The sequence below is a fragment of the Osmerus eperlanus genome, chromosome 1 (assembly GCF_963692335.1).
Source record: "Osmerus eperlanus chromosome 1, fOsmEpe2.1, whole genome shotgun sequence".
In the NCBI taxonomy this organism is placed as follows: Eukaryota; Metazoa; Chordata; class Actinopteri; order Osmeriformes; family Osmeridae; genus Osmerus; species Osmerus eperlanus.
In genome coordinates, this window is record NC_085018.1 from 10,777,904 (window position 1) to 10,802,978 (window position 25,075).

Consider the following 25,075-nt stretch of genomic DNA (forward strand, 5'->3'; position numbering starts at 1 on the left):
GATTTACTTTTAAATCTCTCTGAAACCCTGTTCATTCATTAGCAGCTATTCAGCTCAAATTACATCGTAAGACAGTGATTGCAAGATACTGAGAAGAGACAGAGAGAGAGAGAGAGACACAAACCGAGAGAGACAGGAAGACAGTCCGCGAGAAGAGGAAGGAGCCACTGAGAGTGAGAGTCGGAGTGAGAGAAAAGGAGAAGCACACGAAGGAGGAGAGAGGAGAAGGGAGACCGAGAAAGAAGAGGGAAGGAGGAGAGAGGAAACATGGGAGAGGGGAGACGAAAGAAAGGGTGGAACAGAAGAAGAAGAGAGCGACAACAACCCGTTCGGAGCTGTCGTCGGGAGGGAAAAGGGGCAGAGGGGGGGACGGGGGGGGACAGAAGACGTTTTAACAGGGAACACGAGCGCCTGTCTTCCTTAGGGGCGCGTTGGAAGCATTAGAGACCTGTGAGTGACTGAAGCACCGGAGATGTGGGGGTGAGACTGGAGACCGGAGGGAGGAGCCACTGTGAGAGAGAGATGGGGTCTGAGCCGCAGCAGCAGCAGGGTGGGTGGGTGGGTGGAGAGTGAGGAGGAGGAAGAGGAGGAGGAGGGAAAGGGTCCTGGAGGCAAGACGGGCAGGAACAAAGGCAAGCAGGCTGGGACAGGTGAGGGTGGGGGGGGGCAGCGGGAGGGGTTTCAGGACAGGAGGTGTGACAGGAGGCAGCGGTAGGGAGTAGGAAGTAAAGGTAAGATACGTGGACCAATATGGAGTATACTTGCCCTTGGTGTTTGGCACTGTGTGGATCCGTCAGAGAAGGAGTGAGCAAGAAAAGAAACAGGGGATTGGGTGGGAAGGGGGGGGGTCACAGACAATATTTTATTCAATTACTGTTTGAATAAAAATATTGTTTTCTTGAAAAGAAGGAAACCAATTCAGTCAAACTGACAAAAAAGAAAAGGAACTCAAATGAGATCAAATAAAGCTTTGCAAGAGCAAACCAGAAACGGAACAAATGAGAAAAGTAAACTAGAATAAAACGTTAAAGACATAACCAGCATTGGCGAAAGAGGATGTGGAACAACCGAATGTCAACCAAAAGTGAACAATGTCAGGAAAAGAACAGAGTAACAGGTTCTGCAGAGAGAGAGAATGAGAGAGACAACAGGTGTCCCCATTCAGACGCAGGGAACCCAAACTCCTGCAGGGCTACGGGAGTTCATCTATTAAATGATTCCAAAGCTGAAGACAAAAAGAAAACATCCAACAGAAAAGCACCGCACACCAAACTCCCAAATCATAAAAAGCAAATGGAAGGGGGTGAAAAGCATGCCTTTTTCACCCTTTGGAACTTTTAACAGACGCTTCAGAATCATTACTTGGTGGAGAAGAGGCGAGAGCATTTGGCAAAAAAAATAATAGCACAAGGTCACCATTATTTTCACCTTTTTTTTTTTTCGTAACACAGTAAAACCACAGCTTTCACCTTTCTGTCATTTCGGGTTTTTTCTTCAACAATGTGAAGAAAAAAAAAACACCATAGTATACAGCACAGCATGAAGACAGGAGGGTAGAGGGGGCAGTAGAGAGTAAAGGAGTCTTCTCACTCCTTCAGGAAGTCCCTGTCAGTCTCTCAGGGGAGAGGGGGGGAGGACTGGGGGGAGGAGAGGCCCACAAGGACATCCTGGCACTGGAGACCCAGGGTGCGCCACTGAGTAGAGGTCATATTCGGAGGAGAGCGAGAGAGAAGGAGAGGGAGAGAGGAAGAGAGAGAAAGGGAGAAACAGAAAGGGATAGAAAGAGAGAGCGAGAGAGAGAGAGAGACAGAGAGAAAGAGAGAAAGAGAGAGAGAGAGAGAGAGAGAGAGAGAGAGAGAGAGAGAGAGAGAGAGAGAGAGAGAGAGAGAGAGAGAGAGAGAGAGAGAGAGAGAGAGAGAGAGAGAGAGAGAAAGGCCTTTTGTTGGGTGTCTCCTGGTACTTACACTGCACCTGAAGGATCTGGTCACTCAGATTGGCCTTGATGTGGTTCTCACTGTATGTGGGCAGTACCAGCCCTAGACTGCAGGGATGAGGCAGACACAGAGAAACATCAAGACACAGAATAACGCACACGCACACACACACACACACATGTACATTCCCACACCTCCTTCACAGAGCACATCATTGTTTACGGTGGTGTGAACAACAAAGTCGTAGAAAAACATTGAATTCAATCGAAAGGGGGAGAGAAATAAAACAGTTGATGGATAATGTTCGACACTAATAAGAGTCGAGGGTAGACGGCATTCTGCTCGCCGTCAAGCAGGCCCTGGTTTCCTGCTAACAGATGGGCAATAACAAAAAACACTCATCAGGCACTTGGAGGACTATTGAATATCATCAAATGTCATTTGCAAAGTGTTGCCTGGAGGTAATATCATTTGAATGCAACCTGGAATGCTCAACGTAGCTTTAAGAGGAATACACCATGCAGTCAATTTGTGTTCAGAATGCTACAGTGCCGTGATGAAGGCATATTGGCTCTTAATTTATGTTGATCCGGAAGGATCGTCTGACAGACACAGCTCAAGAACGAACAGTTCCTTTTCTAATCTGGAATAGATCTCATTGATGCTCATGCTTGGCGTCCATGATCCCGGTTTCGCACCCAGCGGTGGTTGATGAATGACACGTGTCTCCGACGCAGGACTGTGAGAGTGGGGCTACGGATCTAAACTGATGAGGTCACTTCAAGGTCAGGTGTCAGTCTGATGGTCAGGCAGAGGTCACAAATCCAGGTTAGACGTGGAGACCATGCATGCACACGTTCCCAGTCAAAGAGGATCAAAAGCAACAACAAAAGCTATTTCTCAGTTGGACAAGCTGGACAAGCTAGCCAAGCTAGCGCTAAAGCTAAAGCGAACCAACCTGTAATTTGTCCCCTCGACGGGTGTCCAGGTGTATGTCCTCACAGCCTCGTCGATGTATCTCTGCAAGTGGACAGCAACACACAGGGCACAACACCAGAGAAGGCTGCTTTTATATAAATTCAAATGCTGACTCTCCTGGCTGTGAATGTTTTTGGAGAGTTATGACAAAACTACTCTGTTTGGGGCCAGTATGGATCATGGCTAAACCTCATTTATTGATAACTTGCCTCATCAACTGACTTAATGAGGGTTCTGATTCTCCTCTGCCCTGATTTGCCATCAATCATCTGGCGACGAATCTAAGGGGAAGAGAGCGAGAGAGAGACACCGAGAGATAGAGCCAGAAAGACAGAAAGTGATTCAAAAAATACATTATAAGAAGAATAGAAATACAACATCAAAAAAAGAAGCAAAGGTTATCAATATGGTATATGCCGAACCCAGTGTGCTCAGCGTTAGCAAGGTGTTGTGGGTAGCGTTCAAGGCAGTGTTTACCTCCTCCTTGTTGCTGTCCTCCAGCTCTGCGTCCAGGAAGTCCAGAGTGACAGGCTCTCTGAAGTTAATGATCTGAGCAGAGAGCAGGGGCACCAGCCGAGAAAAGGAAAACACAATCTGGGTGTAGGAGCATGTGTGTGTGTGTGTGTGTGTGTGCCACTGCTGATGAGAGGAAGCAAAAACGGTGTGCAGAGAAGGTTGGTGTTCAGTCATTTTGTACCTTGGGCCTTAGGTTGGGATGCAGGAGTACATAACCATTCAGGTCAATGGCAAAGATGTATCCATTAGCTCCAAGCTGGAAATACAGACAGGTTCACACATCAGTTCATACAAAGTTTCTCCCTCATTGTATCTTCTCACTGTATCTTCCTTCTTCAGTACAATGAGATGGTGAACCAACTGAGTTCATGGCAAAATACTGACTCTGTATGTCGGTGTCTTCTTCTTGATCTCGTTAATGGCAATATCCACTCCCATGACTCCAAGAATAAGCTGATTCTAAACAAACAAAGACAACATGGTAAGTTCTTCTTCCCGCCAAAAGTCTTGCATCGGTGTCAACGACGTCTGTGGACCAGTCTAGCTGACCATGTCCTCAGCCAGCCTCAGCCAGCCTCAGCCAGCCTCAGCCAGCCTCAGCCAGCCTCAGCCAGCCTCAGCCAGCGGACTCTCATCCAGCATCCTACAGGGCTAGTAGGACTCTGAAGAGCTTTCCTCGCCATCTGTGACTCCTAATCTTGTGCACCATCTGATTACTCCCTATTCCATGCCCTGAAACAGAGTCAATTACTCACTGAGTCTCTGCTTTTAGCCGCCGCCATTATCTCACAGTCAATATTTTGGGATTCAGTGTGAATCATTGCCTAGTAGACGGGGGAAGGCTGGTGTGTTGAGCAGATCTATCTCTGCCAGACGGAGCGTGGGGACTGGGGGGAGACGGCCTGCTGGTGTGCACGCGCAACACCTCCAGGGGGCAGTGTTGCCTAGCAGAGCCCCCACAGGCCGGACCAACAGATGATGTATGGTCGCCATCATGTTTGGGGAGAAGGAAAGAGACTGTTGGGCAGTTACGATTGGTGTTTGGCTTGCCATACTGCAGGTCCTCCTACATTTAAACGAACATTTGAAGTCATACGTAACTGACCCTGATAGAGATGACCATAGGGGCAACAATGTGCCAACCCCCACAGAGACCTAGGAGGAAAGACTCGCCGACACGGCTGAAACCATCCCCTCACTGAGCTACGCATCGTGTCACGCCATTAACAGTACACAAGGAAATACTGTCGTGTCGAAATGTTCAGATGTTGTCGAAAACAGACAAGGCGAGCTCTGGGTCCACAGAGCGGAGGGTACCTTAGCACTGCCGTCATCTGTCAGGTTGAAGACTGGCATTGTTCCAGTGATGACCAGACCCAATCCCTGTAGACAGACAGACAACATCAGCAAGTCAGAATGGTACCTTATCTCAGACACGCCGTATATGCCAGACGGGCCGTTTGAATCATTGGCAGTTGAAGGTCAACTTGTCACTGAAATAGTACTGTGGCGTTATGACTTTGTACGGGCACGTTTGTACGTCATGCCGAAAACAAATAGCGTCGTTCAAAGGTTTGGGTCTCACCAGGGCGTCCTGGTAGACGTTAGTCCACTGGACCTGCTTGGCTGGGATTCCTGCCAGAACCATGGGACGACCCAGGACATCTAGGTACTCCTGAAACACACCACACGCAGTCGTTACACACACACACACACCACATGCAAACCTCTAAAGATGTGAACACGCACACCTACACGCACACACACACACGCACACCATATACACTTGGTTTATAACGCTTGTCAAACACAGGGGTTGTTAAAACAGTGAGCTGTAACAGCCTGTCAGCCTTCGTTCGTCGTAAAACGACAGGACCCTGACAGGGCTCGTCTCCCTCAGACGGAGCCGTGAGCCTGCAGCAGTCCGATCGCGGGCCCCCCAGGAGCCGTAAAAAACCCTGCGGCCCTCGGGCCTCCCAAGGCTGTTCTTCATCATTATGAAGGAGCTATTAAAAACACATTAGGAGCGTCGGATGGCACGCAGCGTAAACAGGCCCTTCTATCTGCGACGCCGGTGTCAACCAGGCAGGAAAACGACAGTCCACAGTGCGTTAGGAGGGGTGAAGGGTTAAACCTACAGCTCGTGCTTCCCCGTCATCTGATTGGCCCTGCTACTGCATGTGCAGCTGGGTCTCACCCAGAAGGGAGATTTGGGGGGATAATAATGTATTGATCCCTGTCATGCTGGTCTTGGTGCGTGATTGAGAAAACCATTGTGCGTCTGGACCCTCGACAGGCACCGATGGCCCGCCGGTCTGCAAGCATCGACCCCCCCCCCCCGGCAACAAAGCTGAACCGCTGTAGCGTCCAATGAAATATTATCTCACAATATTGAGTTCCGTACAAACAACCAGTGTGTATGACAGACCAGACTGCGAAATCAGATATGAAATATACACAAATGGGACACATTTCCTGAGGCATTTACAAAGTCAGCAACAAAGCACTATCCCTAAAAATCGGACCTTAGCCCCAACCCACCGTGGATCTATCCGGCGCACACAAAAGGGGCATCCTGTGTAGCCTACTGTTATTCCAGTGTGAATGCCTTTGACCATTTGTTATTCACCTCCTCAACACCGGGGGCGCTGACAGGCGTGACCTATTCTATTATTAGCTCACTAAAAGTCCCGTTTAACGCACCACGGGGACATATTTCATCAAGGAGATGACAGGCAGACCTTTTCACAGGATATAAGGAAAATGTTCCGCCTGACTAGAACAATCTAGAGCACAGAAAAGGCGGCTGATGCAGCTGGGTTCCGCGGGGAGGAGGAGGCACACAGACAGACCAGGGGCCAGGACGTGGGCTGCGGGACTGTCTCGAGTTTCTCGGGGGCCAAGCCAACTAGCCTCTTGTCTGTCTGGGAAAGTCAGCAGGGAGCTGGAGGCGGCTTACACCTCGTCCTGGTTACGGGGTCAGGGTAGCACCCGCTCTGGTAACACCTGAACCGTCTCGCTTAACCGCAGAGGTCACTGAGCTGGAACGGCCCGCACACGTACAGTACGCCACGCACGCAGTGCACACATCCACCGCACGCACACACATACCACACACACGGTACAAGCAGCCCATGCACACACACACTGTATACGCATGCTACACACGCACAGTACAAACACACCATCCTCACACACACAAACAGACTGTCCACGTACGCCCCAAACACACACCCGTATGAATACACGACACAGAGACACATCGGCTTGAAGAAACTGGAGGGATGTGATCCAAAGGTATAAACAACAACCTTTCTAAAGTCAACGTGCCAATAGATCGACGCACAACTGAATGAGCCTACGTACAGTGTGGTAGTGTCTCTGTATCTGAGGTGTGTCTGAAAGGACTCCGGTAGCACTGAGCAGTGGTGTGAACAGAACATGGACAGAATATGACAGTGCATGCACTGTGCCCAGGTGTGTCCAAGACTCCCATATATCCTGCCGCTGTCACACGCGCACACATACACCTGCTGTAGGAAACCTATTAGAGTAAGTGGCAGTTCTCAGAATATAATTATGCCAGAGTTAATGGAACAGCTGACAGTCTATTCAGAGCCCTGATCGCTCTGTGGGGTTGGGGGGGGGGGGGGGCGAGGAGAGGGGGGGTTGAGGGAGGGAGGATGGAGGGGAGGGGAGGGTGCACAGAACCCTAAAGCAACTCACTCAATTTGTACAGCTGGAATGAGGTTCTCCCAGGGGGCTTTGGGACCTGGTAGTGCCTGGAGGGTTGTCGGGGTTGGGGAGTGCAGAAGATTGTGTGCGCACGCGCGTGTGTGTTTGCTGAGGAGGAGGAGGGTGGAATTAGGCTGCACAGCAGGTCTGAAGCCCTCTGGCTCTCAGAGCCGACGGTACTGAGACCTGCTGGAGGAGCGAGGAGAGCTCTGGTCCTATCTCTCCATCTCAGCTCCACAGACCTCCACACGAGTCTCACGTGCTCCTCCTCTGCGGAGGAGGACCCAAAGGCGTATCTCCAATCTGCATGATTATCTTCAAAAGGAGTGTGAACTCGAAATGAACTAGGGGTTCCTTTTCAACACTCTCACACACCAGGAACTGTAATGAACTCCAGTGAGTACTATTACCATTATTACCATTACGATTCGGTCACACATACAGTACAGTAACCCATCCCCACACACACACACACACACACAGACTCACCTGTGTGTTAATGCGTATGGCTCCTATCGATGGAATCTCAAAGTAGTATCCTGAAGATGGAAAGAGACCGAATCAATAGTGACGAGCATCACAAACATGCCTTCCAGGTATTCCTACTGACACTCACTGTACCAAAGCTCCTAACGATCAAGGGCGGGAAACAACACGGCGATTTTGGCCCACCGAGCCGCTCTGTTTGTAAAACAAGCTGTAGTGAGCTCAGATCAGGAGGTACACGGAAAGTCGTCAGGCCAAAGGGGGGGATGGTGTGTGGGGCCCGGGCAGCAGGCGGACAGGGGCTCTGGGGTCAGCGACCTCCACACTCATCGCTGTTCTGCCCGCATGTAAATGTGCAGCCTCATTGGGGATGCTGAGCCCCAGGCAGCACGCCTGATTAGGGATGGAGGAGAGCGACTCGCTGGGTCAATAACCGCAGCTCCCCAAGTTATTAAAGCCGCGAGTGTTTATACAAAGAGCCGCGAAATGAAGACGACGCCACCGGAATGTAAAGAGGCTGAAATGGCTGTCATTATTTCAACACATGATTTATTTTTTTGCTCCTCCGCCTTTTCCTATTTTTGTTCACACACACAAACACAAGTACACCCACGCATACAAACAAACACGCACGCACACACACAAACAAACACACGCACACACAAGCACTCGTGCGCGCACACAGACGCAGGTTGAGAGCAAGTAAAAAGGTCTCGCTCCTTTACTTTGTGCCTCTGGCTGCCTGCCAGGCAGGGTGACACGTCTGCTTGTAGGGCAGCGGAGGACAAAAGGAGGGCAGGGGAAAGCCGAGCCGCAGACGAGAGAGCATGGACCACGGCGTGCAGTAGGGGTGTTTAGCAGTGTGACGAGCCAAAAGGAGAAGGCTTCAGCCAGCCGAGAGCCAGAGAAGGGGGCGAGCCTTTACTTAAGACAGGATTGCAGCTCAAGCCAAGTGAGACTGCATCCAGGGCCCGTCAAGTGGCCCGGGTGTGTACTCTATTTGCGGGGATTTGTGTGGGAGTATATGTGTGGGTCTAGGGGTCTAGTGTGCGTGCGTGTGTGTGTGTGTGTTACCTCCGTGAGGCTCAAGCCTGGGAGGGGGGTGGGGGGGGGGGGGTGTCGAGAGACTGCCACTGTGTGAGTGTGATACCGAAAGAGCCCTAAACAGCACGTGGCAGGGCCGCTCCTCAGAGACCAATAGGACGCCGCCACTATTGTGTCGGCTTGGCTTTGGCACCGTGGCAGCAGTGCCCAGCAGAGAGCAGGCTGGCACCGGCAGCGTAATCCTGGCCTTCCCCGAGCCTGACAGAGAGATGGCACGGTTATCGCCCGTCTACCAGGCTCCTCCCGCTAATTAATAACGACTTGTGGGGAGGCACTTCTGAAGCACTCGGCTCCGCCGCCAAACGAGCGAATCAGCAAGAGACCACGGCGGCCGCGCGGCTCAGGAAGGAGAGACCCCGTATCCGAGCGACGGTGAGAAATCGCGCAGGAGAGGGGCAAAGGGAATCGGCGACACAGTCCGTGGGAGCGTCGACGCGTCGAAAGACGAAGGTCTCTGACATGGGGGGGGGGTTTGAGGTTTCGGCGGGGTCGTCATGGCTGACGGCCACGGTTGGCTTCGTCATTCGGCTCCGACCGGCGGGGGCTATCTCACTGGAGACGTAGCTGTTTGTCAAAGGGGCTTGGGTTGCAAGACGCGAGGGGAAAACACTGCGCGTGTGAGTCATCTGCAGTGACTCTCACGGCACACGGCGACGACATGAACGATGTTCGTTGCGAGGCCTGCAGGGCCGCCTGGTTTCCTGCGTGGAGGCCCTCTGCTCTGAACAAACACAACCCTCCGTGTCACCCACCCACCCCCCGGGTCACCTCTACTGACCTCTGTTGGCGCAGGCGATCCACTGCAGGGGAGTGACGTCATAGTTGTGCTGCCCGACGGAGAAGGTGAACACCCGCACCTGAGGACGGCAGGAGAGAGCGCGGGGTGAGCAGGGAGAGAGAGGGGGCCGAGCGACCATCCACATGCATGGGGTGAGCAGGGAGAGAGAGGGGGCCGAGCGCCATCCACCATCACCTGCTCTGACTGACACGGAGCAGCGGAGTGAGAAAGGAGAGACTCCTTGAGCTACTCCTGGATGTCTGATTGCGAGGGACATTAGTTTCGTTTCCATGTCAACTGATGGGCATTTTGACATGCGGCAGAGAGAGAGAGAGCGAGAGAGAGACGGAGAGGGAGAGATAGATAGAGCGAGATGTTAAAAAGCACATATTCTAAGATGACAGCCTCCCTGAAGACAGGACTCAGGATGGAAACTATTATGACAATGGATGTCACAAGGGGGGGATGTGTCAGAGGAGAGGGGGAAGACGGAGGGGAGAGAGTGATCGAGCGACCGAGAGCGAGAGGGGGGGGGTGCGTGCCCGTGAGAGGGAAAGAAAATGGAGAGCAAAAGAGAGGTAAGGAGGGAAAGTGAGCGAGCGCATGTGCTAGCTGTAATTTCATGGTCTCTGATGATAAAGTGGCTAATTAGTCCGCAGGTCAGAGCTGTTAACACCGGCATCAAGACAAGAAAGGAGACAGAAAACCACAGAGAGAGGCCTGGCAGGGACAGAGTGCCAGGAGGAAAAACACAGGAGAGAAAAGGCCCTCGTTTGCCCATGAATCAGCAGTCTAGCTCACACCATATTGTCTACCGTGAAACACGTCGCTTGTCCAAATAAGAAAGGCTTCAAGTATCAGCTTAGATATGCATGGGTGGTCGTTTGGCAGAGGACGCACTGGAGATGAGGCGATAATTGCCTTGGTGGGAACAGACTCACCGTTTGGTTGGGCCAGTTGTACTTCTCAAAGATGTCCTGTGCACGATCCTCCCCGCCATCTGTAAACATCATTATCATCTTATTGCAGTTGGCCCTCGGGGCGCTACTCTCCTGTGGAACATGGAGAGACACAGAATGGAGAAACAGAGAGAGAGAGAAAGAGAGAGAGAGAGAGAGAGAGAGAGAGAGAGGGGGGGGAGACAGAGAGAGAGAAGAAAAGAAAGGGGAGAGGGTTTTATTGCAGGAAATAAGAAATACTGGCAGGCTTCCTATTTGACACCATGAAGAGCTGTTTGTGCTCGTGCACCAACGTACACAGACCTGAATGGGGCTCCAGTCCACATTGAAATCACGCACAGGTGTTTGTGGTTCTGCTGCAAACTCCCGTATACTGACTAGGCTTGCATTACTGCAATGCCGATGGTTATTCTCCACCATGCATTGCTCTGCAATAAGCAGCCCTCCCCCAAACCCCACCTGCTCCCCAGCACCTCCACCCTGCCCTCCTGACAGCCGCCATCGCTATGCAGGCCGGCGGCACGTCACTCTGACAGGATCCTAATAAAGATAAATAACATTGCCACAATTACACACTTTTCATTGCGCTCTCGCCACCAATCACGGGAGTGCGTCTGCCGCAAACACCGATTTAAAGGCCTTTTTTTTTATGTCTCATTCTGCTGCCGAGGCTGCCGCCGCCTGGCTCTCTGCCTGCCCGCCGGCCCCCCCCCGCCGGAGGAATACAGAGTGTCTGTGGCTCATCTCCTCCGCGTTCCTCTCATCAATCATCTCATCAGAGCCCATTAGGGGCGCCAGCCTCCGTGGGCCCGCGGCAGCATACGGAGCCCAGGAGGCACCTGTGCGCGCGCCGCGCCCACCTCTGCCACGCCGGCCCGCACCGCTGGGCCCGCCGCCCCGGCGCAGGTGCCGCCGCTGTCCTAGTCGGACTGGCGACTGGCGGCACCGGGCACCCCCCCCCCCCCCCCCCCAAGGACCTCTCATCAGCAGCTGTGCTCCCCCCCCCCCCCCATAACACACACACACAGGCACACATCACCAGGGTAAACTCTCAGGGTGCTTCCCGACGTCCGTGCAGTGTTCATCCTAATTCGCGAGGCGTTCAATTAAGGTGCGGAGCTGGGGCGTGGCGTTTAGAAGACGCCCCCGTTCGAGACAGGGGGCTTTGTCGGCGGGGGTCCTTACGTTGAGAAGCTGTTCAAAGGCAAACGTGAAGCCAGACTTGTAGTCCGTGGTTCCTTTGGCTTGCATGTGCATGACTGCCTCCTTGAAGATCTTCTTGTTCTTGATGTTGGCTTGGACCAACGTCTTGAAGCAGGGGACCACGGCATCTGCTTTCTCGTTAAACTGGAGGGAGGATAGAAGACAATCCAAAACCACTTAGGCTATCGAATGTGTTTGTTCATGATTGTGTGTGTTTGTCGGGCTAGGGAGAGGATGGGCAGTGAGGGTGTGTGCAGCTGTGGGCTGCTCAGTGGCTCTCTGGCAATAAACAGAGATAATTACAACATTTCACACAAAGAACAGGTGCACCTGAATACCCATGCAAGCCATGGACAGACACCCAGCCAAGGTAATGCCCGCTGGCGTGAAGCTCTTTGACTAAATTAGCCCTGGGATGTGTTTGATTTTGCGTGTACACGTGTGTGTGTCTATCTGTTTGTGTGCATTCGAGCATGTGTTGGGATGTGAGAGAACCAGGGTGGTAATAAGGGTGGCTGTTGCGTCTATGTGTGATGAGCAGCACTGCCATACCGTCTCTAATGTGAAATATGTGGAATCTGGAAATAACGTTTTCTTCTAGAAGGTCAACTTCAAAATCAGCTGACATTTTGAAAACGTAGGGACGGCAGATGGGAAACTAGAACAACATTGTCTGGATGGCCCTTGCCCTTGATGGAATGATTCATTAAACAAAACAAAAATCACGCCCAAAAAAATAACACACATCATCTTTGTTTTCATAAACATCCAAACGTCCTTTAAAAAAAAGAAAAGAAAAAAGCGAGCTGATCAAATGGACCGTGTTTGTTGTAAATGGACCATATTTGCTAAACCTGCACATAATGTACTGCAACATCCACACACATACAGACATCCACACACACACACACACAGACAAGAACACACGAACACACAAAATCCCCAATCTTCCCCCATCCTCACTTGTGTGAGCTCTTAGTTTCTCTATAGGGGTGAAAATCAACTGTGTCCCCGCCCAGATTAGCATGCTCATTTCCTGCTACTAGAGTCGCGACTTAGAGGCAAACCCTGACTAAGAGCAATGGATTATATGGGATTACTGAAGGAAGTCTCCAAACAGGGCTACCCCACCGGTACTGTGTGTGTACATTAAGTGTGTGTGTGTGTGTGTATGCGTGGGTGTGTGCGTAAAAACACGGTCTGCAGTAATATCGGATGGAAATAGGAATCCAATACTAATCATGGAATGGAGAGGAGACTGAGATTGTGACAGTCACACACATACTACATGGACGTGAAATGACAATCATCCGCAGAGGTAACACTGCCACCATTATAGCTGTGTAATTATATGGACCGAGCAATAAAACATTGACAGCAAAACCCATTTGTTCCTGCGACCACATCAAGTAAAATGTCGGGGAGGCCCGGTATGCGCGTGTCCAGGCGAGCGTGTGTCGGCGTGTCGGGCGGAATGACAATGTACAGGCGGCGTGGACGGGTACGATGGGTGCTGTGATGCACGAGCCGGCTAGGACACTCACCCTGGCCACGTTCACATAGTCATCATCTGACAGCGTTTCGAGCATCTCCATCACAGAGGTCTTCATCAGCTTCAGCGTCAGGCCACTGACACTCCCGCTCCTGCACAAAGCATCCGGAAACAGCGGAGACACTCACTTAGCCCCCCGCCTGAACCACACTCAGACGGCGTGTCAGGTTGTGGCGACATGTCTTCCTGTGTATTCAATAATGACCTCCCCCACAGATGCGTATAAATGGGTCAGAAGAAGCCACAACACAAAAAATCCCCACATTCTTTCCTGTTACCTCGCCCCAATCCCAGTCGATTTAAACCTCCCATTCGGAATAATAATCTGGATAGTGACCGTCTGAACGCAGTCATGGAATAGAGATAGGCCTGTACATATAAACACCTTCAAGGTGCAGGCTAGTTTACGCTCGGATCAGATTCCGTTCAGACCAACAGGTGGCACTGGTGGCCTTCAGTGCTGCCTGACAGCACAGCGGGTGAGACAGAGGAGAAACACGGGAGAAGGAGAGAGACCAGACAGAAGACAGAGAGACCAGACAGAAGACAGAGAGACCAGACAGAAGACAGAGAGACCAGACAGAAGACATAGAGACCAGACAAAAGACAGAGAGACCAGACAGAAGACAGAGAGACCAGACAGAAGACAGAGAGACCAGACAGAAGACAGAGAGACCAGACAGAAGACAGAGACCAGACAAAAGACAGAGAGACCAGACAGAAGACAGAGAGACCAGACAGAAGACAGAGAGACAAGGTACTCACACGTCCACGATGATGACCATGTCCTTCGGAGACGATGCTCCACGTATGTACCTGTTCCAAAAAAATACAGAAAATTGCAATTTACGGAGAAATAGTCTTTGTTGACCAAAATTGAACAAAGTTTTTAATGAAGTCACAATAAGCTGAGCTCTAATGATAAGTAGGCACCAAGGCTAAGAACACTTAAGCTAACAGAGTGCTGGAATAGCTTAGAAGCTTAGAAGAGTTAACAAGTTGTGCTGTGTATTCCTCCCAAGTTAAGCCACAACCATGGTAGCATCGCTGGCGTCTTTGCTCAATTAGCCTGAGCTGAGGATAAATATGTGTACAACGATGTAACGTCGGAACACGTGTTAACGAGGGCCACCTGTATATCTCGAGGCTGACTGTTTCGACGTTGATAGTCAGCGCTGGTATGCTTCACCGTCTGAGCTCGACAGATTTGGTTGCTGCCAGGGAGCTGGGAGACGGAGGCTGACCCGGGTTGTTGGGGACCTGAGCTCAGCTAAGTGCTGTCAGTAAAACGAATCGTCGCTGACGCTCCATATCCCTCTGATGACTCATCAGTCCAACGTCAAACACACGATTTACTCAGGCGCTCTCTTTGTCACACGGAGACACAAGCTGCTTAAGACCATTATGCCACTGTTGCACCGCTCCCAAAATAGGCAGGGCTGCTCTGGGGGGGGGGGGGGGGGGGGGGGTGTGTGTGTGTGTGCGGCGGGGCAGTGTGCCGTGCCACAGCCCCGGCAGACGCCACGCACGAGCACAGGGGCTGACTGGAGAAGGTCTGGCCGCGACCGATAGAGGCTGACATATAGAGGGAAATCGGAAAGGCTCTCATTGGGTTCCAGCGGCAATTAAAAGCGCATTACACCTGACACAAATGGAGCGGAGACGGATGGACGGCGAGGACACCCTCTGTAGTTTGGCAAAGGGTTAATATGGGCGTGTCGGTCGGGTCTTGAGAGGAGCGAGCAGGAGCGGACTTGGTGGTTTGGGGGGGGGGGGGGTGGGTTCTTAGGCAGAGGCAGAACGATCGTCGAGGGGTTTCTGTCTGCTGATTATCAGACGTTAGGCTGTGTGTGGAGGGGTGCCAGCTGCCTGGGGGCCAGCGAGGCGCTTTTTCCTTAAGTCTGGCCAAGCCGATATGGAGGTAAGGCGAGGCCGGCCCCCAACAGGCCTCTCCGCTGTCCAGAGGGTCTCGGCGTCACCGCCGCCTGGCAGACGCAGCTCCAACCTGCACCGTGACCCTCTGACCCCTCGTTTCGGCGTCCCCTGCCGCACTGGTGCCCCCCCCCCCCACACACACACACACACAGCCAGAGCCTCCTGCTAATCACGCTAGCATTCCGTCTGGGACCCCGGGACGGAACGCTAGCCCCGCCGCCGGCGCCCCCAAGCAGGAGGGCCAATCACTGAGCATGCCCAGATCAGTGAGAAGCGTGAGTGTGTGTAAGAAGGGGGAGAATCCAATTATTTTCAATAATAGAGAACGCCACATCAAAGATAGAACTTCCTCAGCTTCCCACAATTTTGGGGGCATTCGGAATCAGGTCTGGCACCATGAAGTGTATTGGCATGACTTTTTATCAGTTTAATTACCGAAGTCTTAATTTCAGTGAAGAGGGGAAGGAGAGAGTTTGACGGCAGGAATTGATGGTTTCATTCTGTGAGTAGACGGGCTTGTGAAAGGGGTCATCGATGCGTCCAGCCAGAAAGCAGCCCACATTGCTATGGCTTCAGGCTACAGAAAGGCCTGTCTGCTGATTGAGTTGAGGTCGATTTGGAGAAGGTTGAGACCTGAAGACCAACTGATGGATTTTTTTTTCATTCGTCCAGCAAGTCTTTTGCTCACAGTGGACTCTGAGGATCTAATATGGCTGAAGTTATTCAAAGGCCAAAATGTTAATCACGGGTCACTTTGGGACCAAATTGCGAGGTCCTCTCCCGCTGTCTCTCAGTCAGCTCACGGTGAGAACCGCCAAGCTGACACGACGCTTTCCCAACAACTCTAAACAGGCTTCGGAGAAAGTATTTATCAGTTCTACCTCCCAAACAGAGGTCGCATTTATCAAGAAGTAATGAGTTTGAGGAGGACTTTAAGGGGAGTGAGACAGCGGAGGAGGAGTGCATGCAGGGTGTTGCCACAGAAGTTATAGCACTGCCATGGCTGATCCTGCCTCAGATAGACTGGGTGCGTCAGCACACACTCTCTCTTCATTGCCGAGAGTGAATTGTATTCCTTCCTTCCTCCGAGCAGGCGAGAGGCTGGATGAGGGCGGGGAGATTTTCAATCTCCAGGCTGATGTATAGTTGCACGGTTTGACAGATAAAAATCATGGCCCGGGCCCCTGATACGGCTGTATTTGACTCATGGATCCAGATGTGTTGTTTCTGCATGGATTCCAGTCTGTAATTACCTCTTGGCTCCTGCCCACTGATGCCATTCTTTCCCTGTCATTACCCAGTCTCCTGCATGCCAAGGCCAGGTGACGAGCAGATGGGCTTGGCTGGTGCTGAACTGAGCCCAGTCGCCTGTCCCCTTCCCCTCCCAGCCACACGTCCTCAGACATCAGCCCGAGGCCCCAGACAAACAGGCTCTCGGTGTTCAATGACTACTCCAATGTGATGTTACACAGAACCGCAGCAGCGCAGTCACACTGTCGTGACCTAGCCATTACAACTACTTCTCAGAAGGTGAGGGAAACTTCCAGTGGCAGTAAAATCGAGCCTAACTCAATAACTGCGAAGAAGCCTGTGCTTCACCATCAAATGGCTAAACAATACTCCCTGGCTCTGTATCAAAGAATTAGATTAGATTCAACTTTATTGTCATTGTGCACAGTATGAGAAGAGAGCCAAAGAAATGCAGTTAACATCCAGCCAAAAGTGCAAATAGTAATGATTTATAAACTGAGGCAGACTAAGTGCAGACAAAGTCAATATAGCCAGATATATGAGGTAGTCAGTTGAATAGTGCAGTGTGCAACAGTCCAATAGAGCAGTGTCATGAAATCTTATAGATACTAGAACCACAAGCCTACCAAATTATACATTCATGTTTGCCATTACATTTCAATGTAATATAATCCTACGTTATATTTTTTACTTCCAAACTACATTCAGAAAAGTAACATTTTTCAAATAGGTTAAAATAAATATTGAAGTCACTCATTGTTGTAAATACAAGTTAGCTTGTTAAAGTCTTTCAAAATTGTAAATGGAGACTTTGACTCCGTCCCTGTTGTTATGGTTACGGGAGTCAGATGGCTGAGTGGTGAGGGAGTCGGGCTAGTAATCTGAAGGTTGCCAGTTCAATTCCCAGCCGTGCCAAATGACGTTGTGTCCTTGGGCAAGGCACTTCACCCTACTTGCTTCGGGGGGAATGTCCCTGTACTTACTGTAAGTCGCTCTGGATAAGAGCGTCTGCTAAATGACTAAATGTAAAATGACTAAATGTATGGTTACTTATTTCAGACACTTTGTACAGGCTCATATACTATGTAGCCAGCGGAATAATATAGAACGGTGAAAATACAGTTTTGCTGCAATTACGTAGTAGGTGTCCGTTATCACCCGATAATGGACACCCCTGCAGCCAATCAGAATCGAGTATTCACCCAGACCATGGTATAAAGCCAGATAAATGAGGTAGTCAGTTGAGTAGTGCAGTGTGCAACAGTACTTATTTCAGACACTTTGTACAGGCTCATATACTATGTAGCCAGCGGAATAATATAGAACGGTGAAAATACAGTTTTGCTGCAATTACGTAGTAAGTGTCCGTTATCACCCGATAATGGACACCCCTGCAGCCATTCAGAATCGAGTATTCATCCAGACCATGGTATAAAGCCAGATATATGAGGTAGTCAGTTGAGTAGTGCAGTGTGCAACAGTCCAATAGAGCAGTGTCATGAAATCTTATAGATACTAGAACAGACAAGCCTACCAAATCATACATTCATGTTTGCCATTACATTTCAATGTAATATAATCCTACGTTATATTTTTAACTTCCAAACTTCAAACCGTTTTTTTTTTATCTTCATTCGGTTGTAGATTAATTTGCTGACATGCCTTGAACTTAAAGTATGCCAAGTACTTTTAGTTTTGCAAGAAATTCTAGCAATCCTCTTGAAAGAACTGTAGTCTACCGCTACACACGCAAACACTCAGAAATGTAAAGAAAAATACTGTCATGATATAGAATGCTTTGTTTGAGTGGCAAAGGGTTAGAGCAGGCTATGGACTAAACAAGAGTAGATTAAAGCTGTAAAATGCACACCCCAAACCCACTCAACACTTGAAAAGAAACACATTATACAACCAATAGAACACAATGACACATTCTGCGTCGCTGTGATTGTATTTCTGTCCTTTTCTGGCAGTCTAGTAAAAGGGTCTCATTGGAATTCATGAAATAGTTTTATCATGGAGCAGCGCTGTAAAATCAATACATTAACTCTGCCAGGGGGAGGATGGGTGAGGGGTGGGGGGCGAGGCACTGGAGAGATCGCATTTATGCACCCTGACCCATTTCACTGGGTACTGTGGTTCCCGATTGAATCTGCAGAATGATCTACGCACCCATTTCAGATAATACATGTTGATATAACATGGAGTGACCAGAGACCCTTTTCATAACGTGCTGGTTTATGAGTGGAGGAGCATGAGTTTGGTGTGATGGCGAGCGTTAATCTGCATGACTGCATGTATTTGTTTGTTTCTGTGTGTGTGTGTGTGCATAGCCTATATCTGCAGGAGGAGGCCCACAGCAGTGTGCCTGGGAGGAAGCTTCATGAGAAATATTATCAGTGTGTCACACAGGAATGTGTGAGAATGTGTATGGGACTCTTTGTTTACAGCTGAAATGTTTCAGCGTGGTGCCAGGGAGTGAGAGAGAAGGGTGTGTGTGCGTTGACGTCTGTGTGTGTGTGTGTGCTTATGGGCTTATTATTTTATGGACTGCTGCTCTCTTAGCGCTCTTGTGGATGTGGCGAATAAAGATTAAATTAAGATAAAAAATATAGGAGGATGTGGCCCAGAGAGCCTGCAGGAGAAAGAGATGTTGTCTGGCTTTTATTTATTTTACTTTTTGTTGATTATATGAGAGGCTGACACCGAGATTCCCGTTTACATTTTTTGGGTCGCAGCTTAAATATTTGTGCTCCATATGAAATGTTTACAGTATGTTAGCTACATTTGGCTGATTAGTAAACATTACTAAAAGTATTTTTCTGTGAAAAGTGATTTATTCTATACATAGTGCCTGTACCTGCTGTTAATGGTTTAGATCTCAGTACAGCCGTTATGTACAGACTCAAATCATTTCAATAGATCTGAGTTTGACAGAGCGTTTTGTCATTCATTGACTTACCTGTAAATATCTCCTGTGGTGTATTTTAAAGACTCAAGGTCACTACTAAACTGGAGCACGAAAAAGTCCAACTCGAAGTCTCTGACTTTATTGTCAGTGTCCCAAATTCAGGCTTTTTTCATTACTCTCACACCACAGTCCCAGAGTTAATACCGTAGCCTTTCTTTTGAAAGCAGCCCCCCCCCCCCCCACACCCAGGTGAGGGGAGGGGTCTTTTTCAGAACTTCAGCTACTGGGATTGACCAGAAGCCATAATATTTACTGAGAAGGTAGATTGACTTTTCTGAGAAATCAATATCTGTTATGGCCTGCATGCTGTACTGAACCTGGGAGGTAATGGGATCCTTGCAACGCTTGGCTAACAGGACCTAGCCTGTCTCTCTCTATTTCTCTCACCCTTTTCCTTCACCGTCTCCCCCACCCCAGCCCCCCTCACCCCCTCTTCCTTTGATAACCTGAACAGACATTATAATGGACAAATGTGAATAATTAATGTCAGAGCAATTGGAGACAATTAAGTGCGCTGACTAGACCATTAATTTTCCTGGGGCCGTTAGCGGGGAAGCAGAGCAGACGGAGGGAGACCATCTGTGTGGGGGAGGTGGCCCTGGTCTGCAGACCCCCCCTGGAGGTTCTTCAGACCCCCCCTTGAGGTGGTCCTGGCCAGGCAGGACGGCCCCTCCATCCATCCCCACTGTGGTGGAAGTATATTAGGCCGCTAACTGAAACCAGGGCCTCTTCACCGCCATGTACCATGTTATCAGTGTGTTTCTCAGATTGCATCTGTGCACTCGGTTTACTATATTGGTATTTTTGGAGGGTATCTCAAGGCATAGCGTTCAGTGTGATAGCACTTATCTGCACGTATTTGACATAGAGTGTTGGTATTCTCTCTCTCTCTCTATATATATATATGTGTGTGTGGGTGTTACAGTATATGGATCAGCCACAACTTACTGTAGATATGCAGTGATGTGCATATCGGGGGAGGGGGGTTTGGTTGGCTGTCTGATTACGTGTGCATTGTTCATACCAGATTCCCCTTGAAAGGTGTGCTGATCTACGTCTGTCACAACACCACACGATAGGCTTACCTAAGCTAACGGCCTGTCCTTTGGGCTCAGCGATTGGCTGACCTCTCCTAAGACTGTCACCGGCGGAGACAGCGCGTTAGACCATAATCACGCAAGCTTGACCTGACACATCATGGCACTCCCTGCCACCACCCTGCCACTCAGCGCGGCAGGGCACAGGTTGCTAGGCAACAGGCCACAGGAGCCAACAGAGGAAATGGAGGGTGAGAGAAAGTAGAGGGGGTGGGGGGGGTGAGAAGGAGTACAGGTAAGGGGCGAGGGGGGGTGGGGGATGAGGCAGGGGGTAGGGGTGGGGCTTGAGGGGCGGTGGGGGTGGGGGGCATGGGAGAGACGACAGTGACAAACTAGACACCCCGTCCCCCTCCCCCACCTTCTCCCAGCTCATTTCCCGCAAGTGCTCCTCGACGCTCTCTTTCCTGCCGGCGACACGGGCCCGCCGTCCGCTCCCCCAGTTGCACAGTTCCTACAGCAGAAGTAGACCACGCTTCTCAGGTACCAGTCATGTGACGGTGACACGTGCGGCGCCAGGGACTCTTTCTACCGTGTGAACCTAATTAGTCTGTCAGGAAGCACCTCGTTAGCTCCTAAACCTGACGCTTAGGGGACCCGGCTGCAGGACTTCGGCTGACTCTGGGCCCTTCACACATGTTTAGCTCCCGTAAATCTCCCATTGTGAATGGAGCGAAGGCCCAGGAGTCCCAGATCCTTACACGGCACACAGGCGTGTATATACGAGCATCAACAGCTCGTACTGCACTCATCACTCAAACGTGAGTGTGCTCTCTGCGTGCTCTTGGCTCGTTTGCAAGTTTGTTCTTCGTCTCGGGTTCATCCAGGCAGAGGCATTCACCAACCCCTGCTGAACCCCCCCCCCGCCCCACCACCCTCTCCCCGTCCCCCATGACCTGGAACATCCAGTAAGGCTAAGCGAGAGCGAGGCGGAGACAGGGAGGACAACAGGGATCAGCTCTAATCAACATGGCTGTCAGGACAATGTCCAGTCTGCTTTCGTGTGTAACCAGGCAACAGGCAGGTCATCCACAAAGCTGATGTGACAGTGGCAGGTAGAGAGAGCGCAGAAGGGGGAGGGAGGGGAAGGGGGGGGTCGGGGTCGGGGGGTCCGCACACGCTCCTCGTCTCCTCACAAACGTGCTCCGGAAATTCTGTCGCCTCTACAAAAGGCCACCCGATGTACGACGACGAAGCCGCGAGCGAAAGTTTGTGCCCAAGTGCAAACATATTATCTTGTTCTTGTGCGACCGGGAAAAGAGAGAAAGTAACAGGGTGGCCTACGGAGATAAGCAGGGGGTTAGGAAACACCAGGACCCCCAGAGCCCGGAACACGGAGACGCCTTGCTCCGTTTCAAATTCAGCGAGAGAGGAGCGGCTCACTGCAACCAGGAACCCACATCCACAGAATTCCTAATGGTGGACTTCCTGAATGAACCAGGACGAGGAGGGGGTTACTCACCACGGTCGTCTGCGCACGTCGTACAGATCAATCTTGTTGGGAGCTCTCCACGGAGTGGCTGTGGGGGAAAAAACAGACATGACCAGGCTGCGTACATGCGGATATACAAGTAGCTGAGAGGAGTCCGGTATATCATAACTGTAAGTGGCTTACTCTTGGTCTCTTACTACTTGACGCAGTACAGGATATTAGCATGTGCTGTATTTTACATACTGTGGGCCCTGTTTTGCCATCACAGAGCAATGCCCCACCACCATCACCAAGCCCCCTCCCCCACCCCCAACCTGTACGAAAAAAAAGGGGTCAACGTGTTGGAACAGAGAGGGGGTATATGAACAGTACACACCTGGGTAGTATCTGGTGACCCCTGTGGCACTCCCAAACACCTGCCAACGCAGGGAGCTGTCATTTCTCCGGTTCTCGATGAAGACCCTCTCCAGAGCCTGCGTCCAGTTCAGCTCATTGAGGATGACCGGGGCTGCAGGCCAGAAAGACACACTCTGTCAGCACGCGCACCCACACACACTGGACTGTACACATTCATCATGACAAGGACCAAAGTAGGGCATCCTCATACTGTGTGTCCAGTAGAGTAAGGTCTAGAATGGAGCAGTCTGGCTGTATAACCTTGTCAGCCCGCGGTGGTGGGCTCCATAAAGATGTATGCATATATATGTATGAATAAATGTTTCTATTTATGTATGCAGACAGCCAGGCAGCTGTGCCACCCAGCTCGTCATGGGGGCAGGACATGAGTGTTGTCTGGAGCAGCGGAGAGCAGCGCTGGGGTGCCGGCTGACCTTGGAGAAGGTAACGTGTCACAGCGATGTAGACGGAATAAAACCAAACAGGTTTGCTGGGTAGCTGTTTCCCTGCTGAATTAACAATGCCTGGGTGTGTGTTTTATTCGTGCGCGCACATCCTGGCGTGTCAGTGTAAGGTCACAGTTATATCTCACAGGTCAGCCGCACGCTGTGAAATGGATTAATGGTCCGTCTGAGAGGAATTCATCACCTATTCAAGCAGAACAAGAAAACATCCTGAATGGCACTCATAAATCCACACATACGACCAACATATTTCTCTCTCGGTCTCATTGTCTGTCTTTCTCTCCCCTCCTCCCCTCCCGCCCCCCCCCCCCCCTCGCTCCCTCCCTAAACAACTCCCTCACCATACCTGCTTTTCTCTCTCTCTTAAACATCCTGTGAGTGCTCCCATTACCTCCTCCCCTGCCTCAACGCAAAACCCCGCCGCCCCACATTCTCTGGCTGATGCCACGGAAAAAAAAAGCTTTCAGTCCTATAGTTTAATAGCTAAGCCGGAGTCAGAAGACGAGGAACGCAATCAGAGGTTTAATGGCCGCCTGATTAAAGGAGAAACAGGACGCGGCGCTGAGCTGAGGAGAACTTCACTCCGCTTCTCTGATTTAATTACTCACCCGACCACAGCCAGATAAGCCCCCGATCCACCACGTCCAGCTTTTTCTCCCCTCCTCGTTTGAATTTCCCACAAATAAACGATCATTATCCACTTTTCCCATGATTTTCAATTACTGCTCGGAGGCACTGACGAGCTGTCAGGTTGGAGAGAGAGAGGGGGGGGAGAGAGGTCTCTGACCTGCTCTCTCCTGCAGCGACCCGCACACCTCATTCACTGTAAGCCTCACACCGGTGACTGTTAATAATCACTCTTTTTTTGTTTCAAAACAAAACGTTCCTTTGTTAAAGTGACCTTGAGTTCAAAAGTAATGGAAGTGCTCATTTTAGTTGTGCGCGCAGACACAAACACAAACTCACATGTGCTCATTTTAGTTGTGCGCGCAGACACAAACACAAACTCACATACACACAGATGCACACACACACACACACACACACACCCACCAGCACTAACCAGTGTCTAGAGGGGAGGAGCATATGAGAGCCAAACTGCTCTTGTCACCGAAGGGAAGGCCTGAACATGTTTTTTGCTAAATTTATAGACATAAACACAACAAGAGGAATGAGGAAAAAGAGCAGAGGAGAGAGAACCTTCCAGATGTGAACAAACAAAAACACCAAAGGGGAAACGGAGAGCGTGGAAGGATAGAAGAGGCGAGAGAAAAATCCCAGAGTTGCTCTTAAATATGCAACAGCCATATGGAATATTTCTCCAGTGTGAAAATACACCGTGACCAAATCCACTCTGCAGGCCCAGGATACTATGCACTTTACCGAATAACACAAAAAGACTGGCGATATGTCAGAACTGAGGTTCCACATGGGCTCATCACAGCAGGCTGGGGATGAGGCTGGGGTTGGGGCTGGGGATAAGGCAGGGGCAGGGGCTGGGGGTGAGGCTAGGGTTGGGGCTTGGGAAGAGGCAGGGGCTGTGTGCGAGGCTAGGGTTGGGGCTGTGTGCTGGTCTCAAGCACATCTCTTATCTGCTCAGGCAGTGGGGCTGTGATGACAGCTGTTCTGGACAGGCCAAGGGCAAGGAGACACCCTGATAGCGCTGGTGAAGATGAGGGGCCACAGCAGACCATTCCCTAATATGGTCATTCTGTACGAGGGAGCTTTGTGATCAACAGCAGCCTGGTATAAACATCATGTCACATGAATAAACCATGGGTAGATAGTGTTTACTCCAAAATGCCTCCTGGTATGCACGCTGTCACTGTTACTGTCGAACATGTACAACGGAATGTCAAATCACCACAAGGATATGTCTTTAATGGCATACTTTTGTTCCCTGCTATGCTGCTACATTGTGCCAACATGTTGCTTTTTACTCAACAGGCAAGTCGAAGAGCTCTTGTGTGAATTATGCTTCCACTGCTTGTGTCTGTGTTTGTTGTAAAAAAAAAAGGATATAAGCTTACAACTCCACACACACTAATGTGCAAATGTGTGTGTGTGTGCGCGGCGATGTAATACATTATAAACAGCATCATTGATTTTGATTAAGGGAGATGTGTGTGTGTATGTAGACTTGTTTAGCTATGCTTCCGGAATAGTGGTGTGGTGGTGACATGTTCTTGGTCCTCACAAGTTCCCATGCTAGGGGGTTTTATGGACTTAGAATTAGTGTTAAAATAACAATAAAGGTTGGTTTTAGAGGTTTAGGATAGATTTAAGG

At 50.4% G+C, this 25,075-nt stretch overlaps 1 protein-coding gene across 3 annotated transcripts in view; it reads right to left on the reverse strand.

Annotated features, from left to right (window-relative positions):
• Nucleotides 1-25,075, reverse strand: part of cacna2d2a (calcium channel, voltage-dependent, alpha 2/delta subunit 2a) — a 115,089-nt gene that overhangs the window by 10,242 nt on the left and 79,772 nt on the right. For all 3 annotated transcript variants that reach the window (XM_062458749.1, XM_062458765.1, XM_062458757.1), the window contains 16 exons: nucleotides 22,305-22,436; nucleotides 21,959-22,016; nucleotides 14,011-14,061; nucleotides 13,238-13,337; nucleotides 11,676-11,837; nucleotides 10,473-10,583; nucleotides 9,532-9,610; nucleotides 7,653-7,702; nucleotides 5,014-5,103; nucleotides 4,746-4,811; nucleotides 3,813-3,887; nucleotides 3,610-3,684; nucleotides 3,390-3,461; nucleotides 3,122-3,193; nucleotides 2,893-2,954; nucleotides 1,965-2,041 (listed from right to left, as the gene is read on the reverse strand). In XM_062458749.1, the coding sequence (XP_062314733.1) occupies nucleotides 1,965-2,041; nucleotides 2,893-2,954; nucleotides 3,122-3,193; nucleotides 3,390-3,461; nucleotides 3,610-3,684; nucleotides 3,813-3,887; nucleotides 4,746-4,811; nucleotides 5,014-5,103; nucleotides 7,653-7,702; nucleotides 9,532-9,610; nucleotides 10,473-10,583; nucleotides 11,676-11,837; nucleotides 13,238-13,337; nucleotides 14,011-14,061; nucleotides 21,959-22,016; nucleotides 22,305-22,436 (1,332 nt within the window). The remainder of the gene's footprint in view (nucleotides 1-1,964; nucleotides 2,042-2,892; nucleotides 2,955-3,121; nucleotides 3,194-3,389; nucleotides 3,462-3,609; nucleotides 3,685-3,812; nucleotides 3,888-4,745; nucleotides 4,812-5,013; nucleotides 5,104-7,652; nucleotides 7,703-9,531; nucleotides 9,611-10,472; nucleotides 10,584-11,675; nucleotides 11,838-13,237; nucleotides 13,338-14,010; nucleotides 14,062-21,958; nucleotides 22,017-22,304; nucleotides 22,437-25,075) is intronic.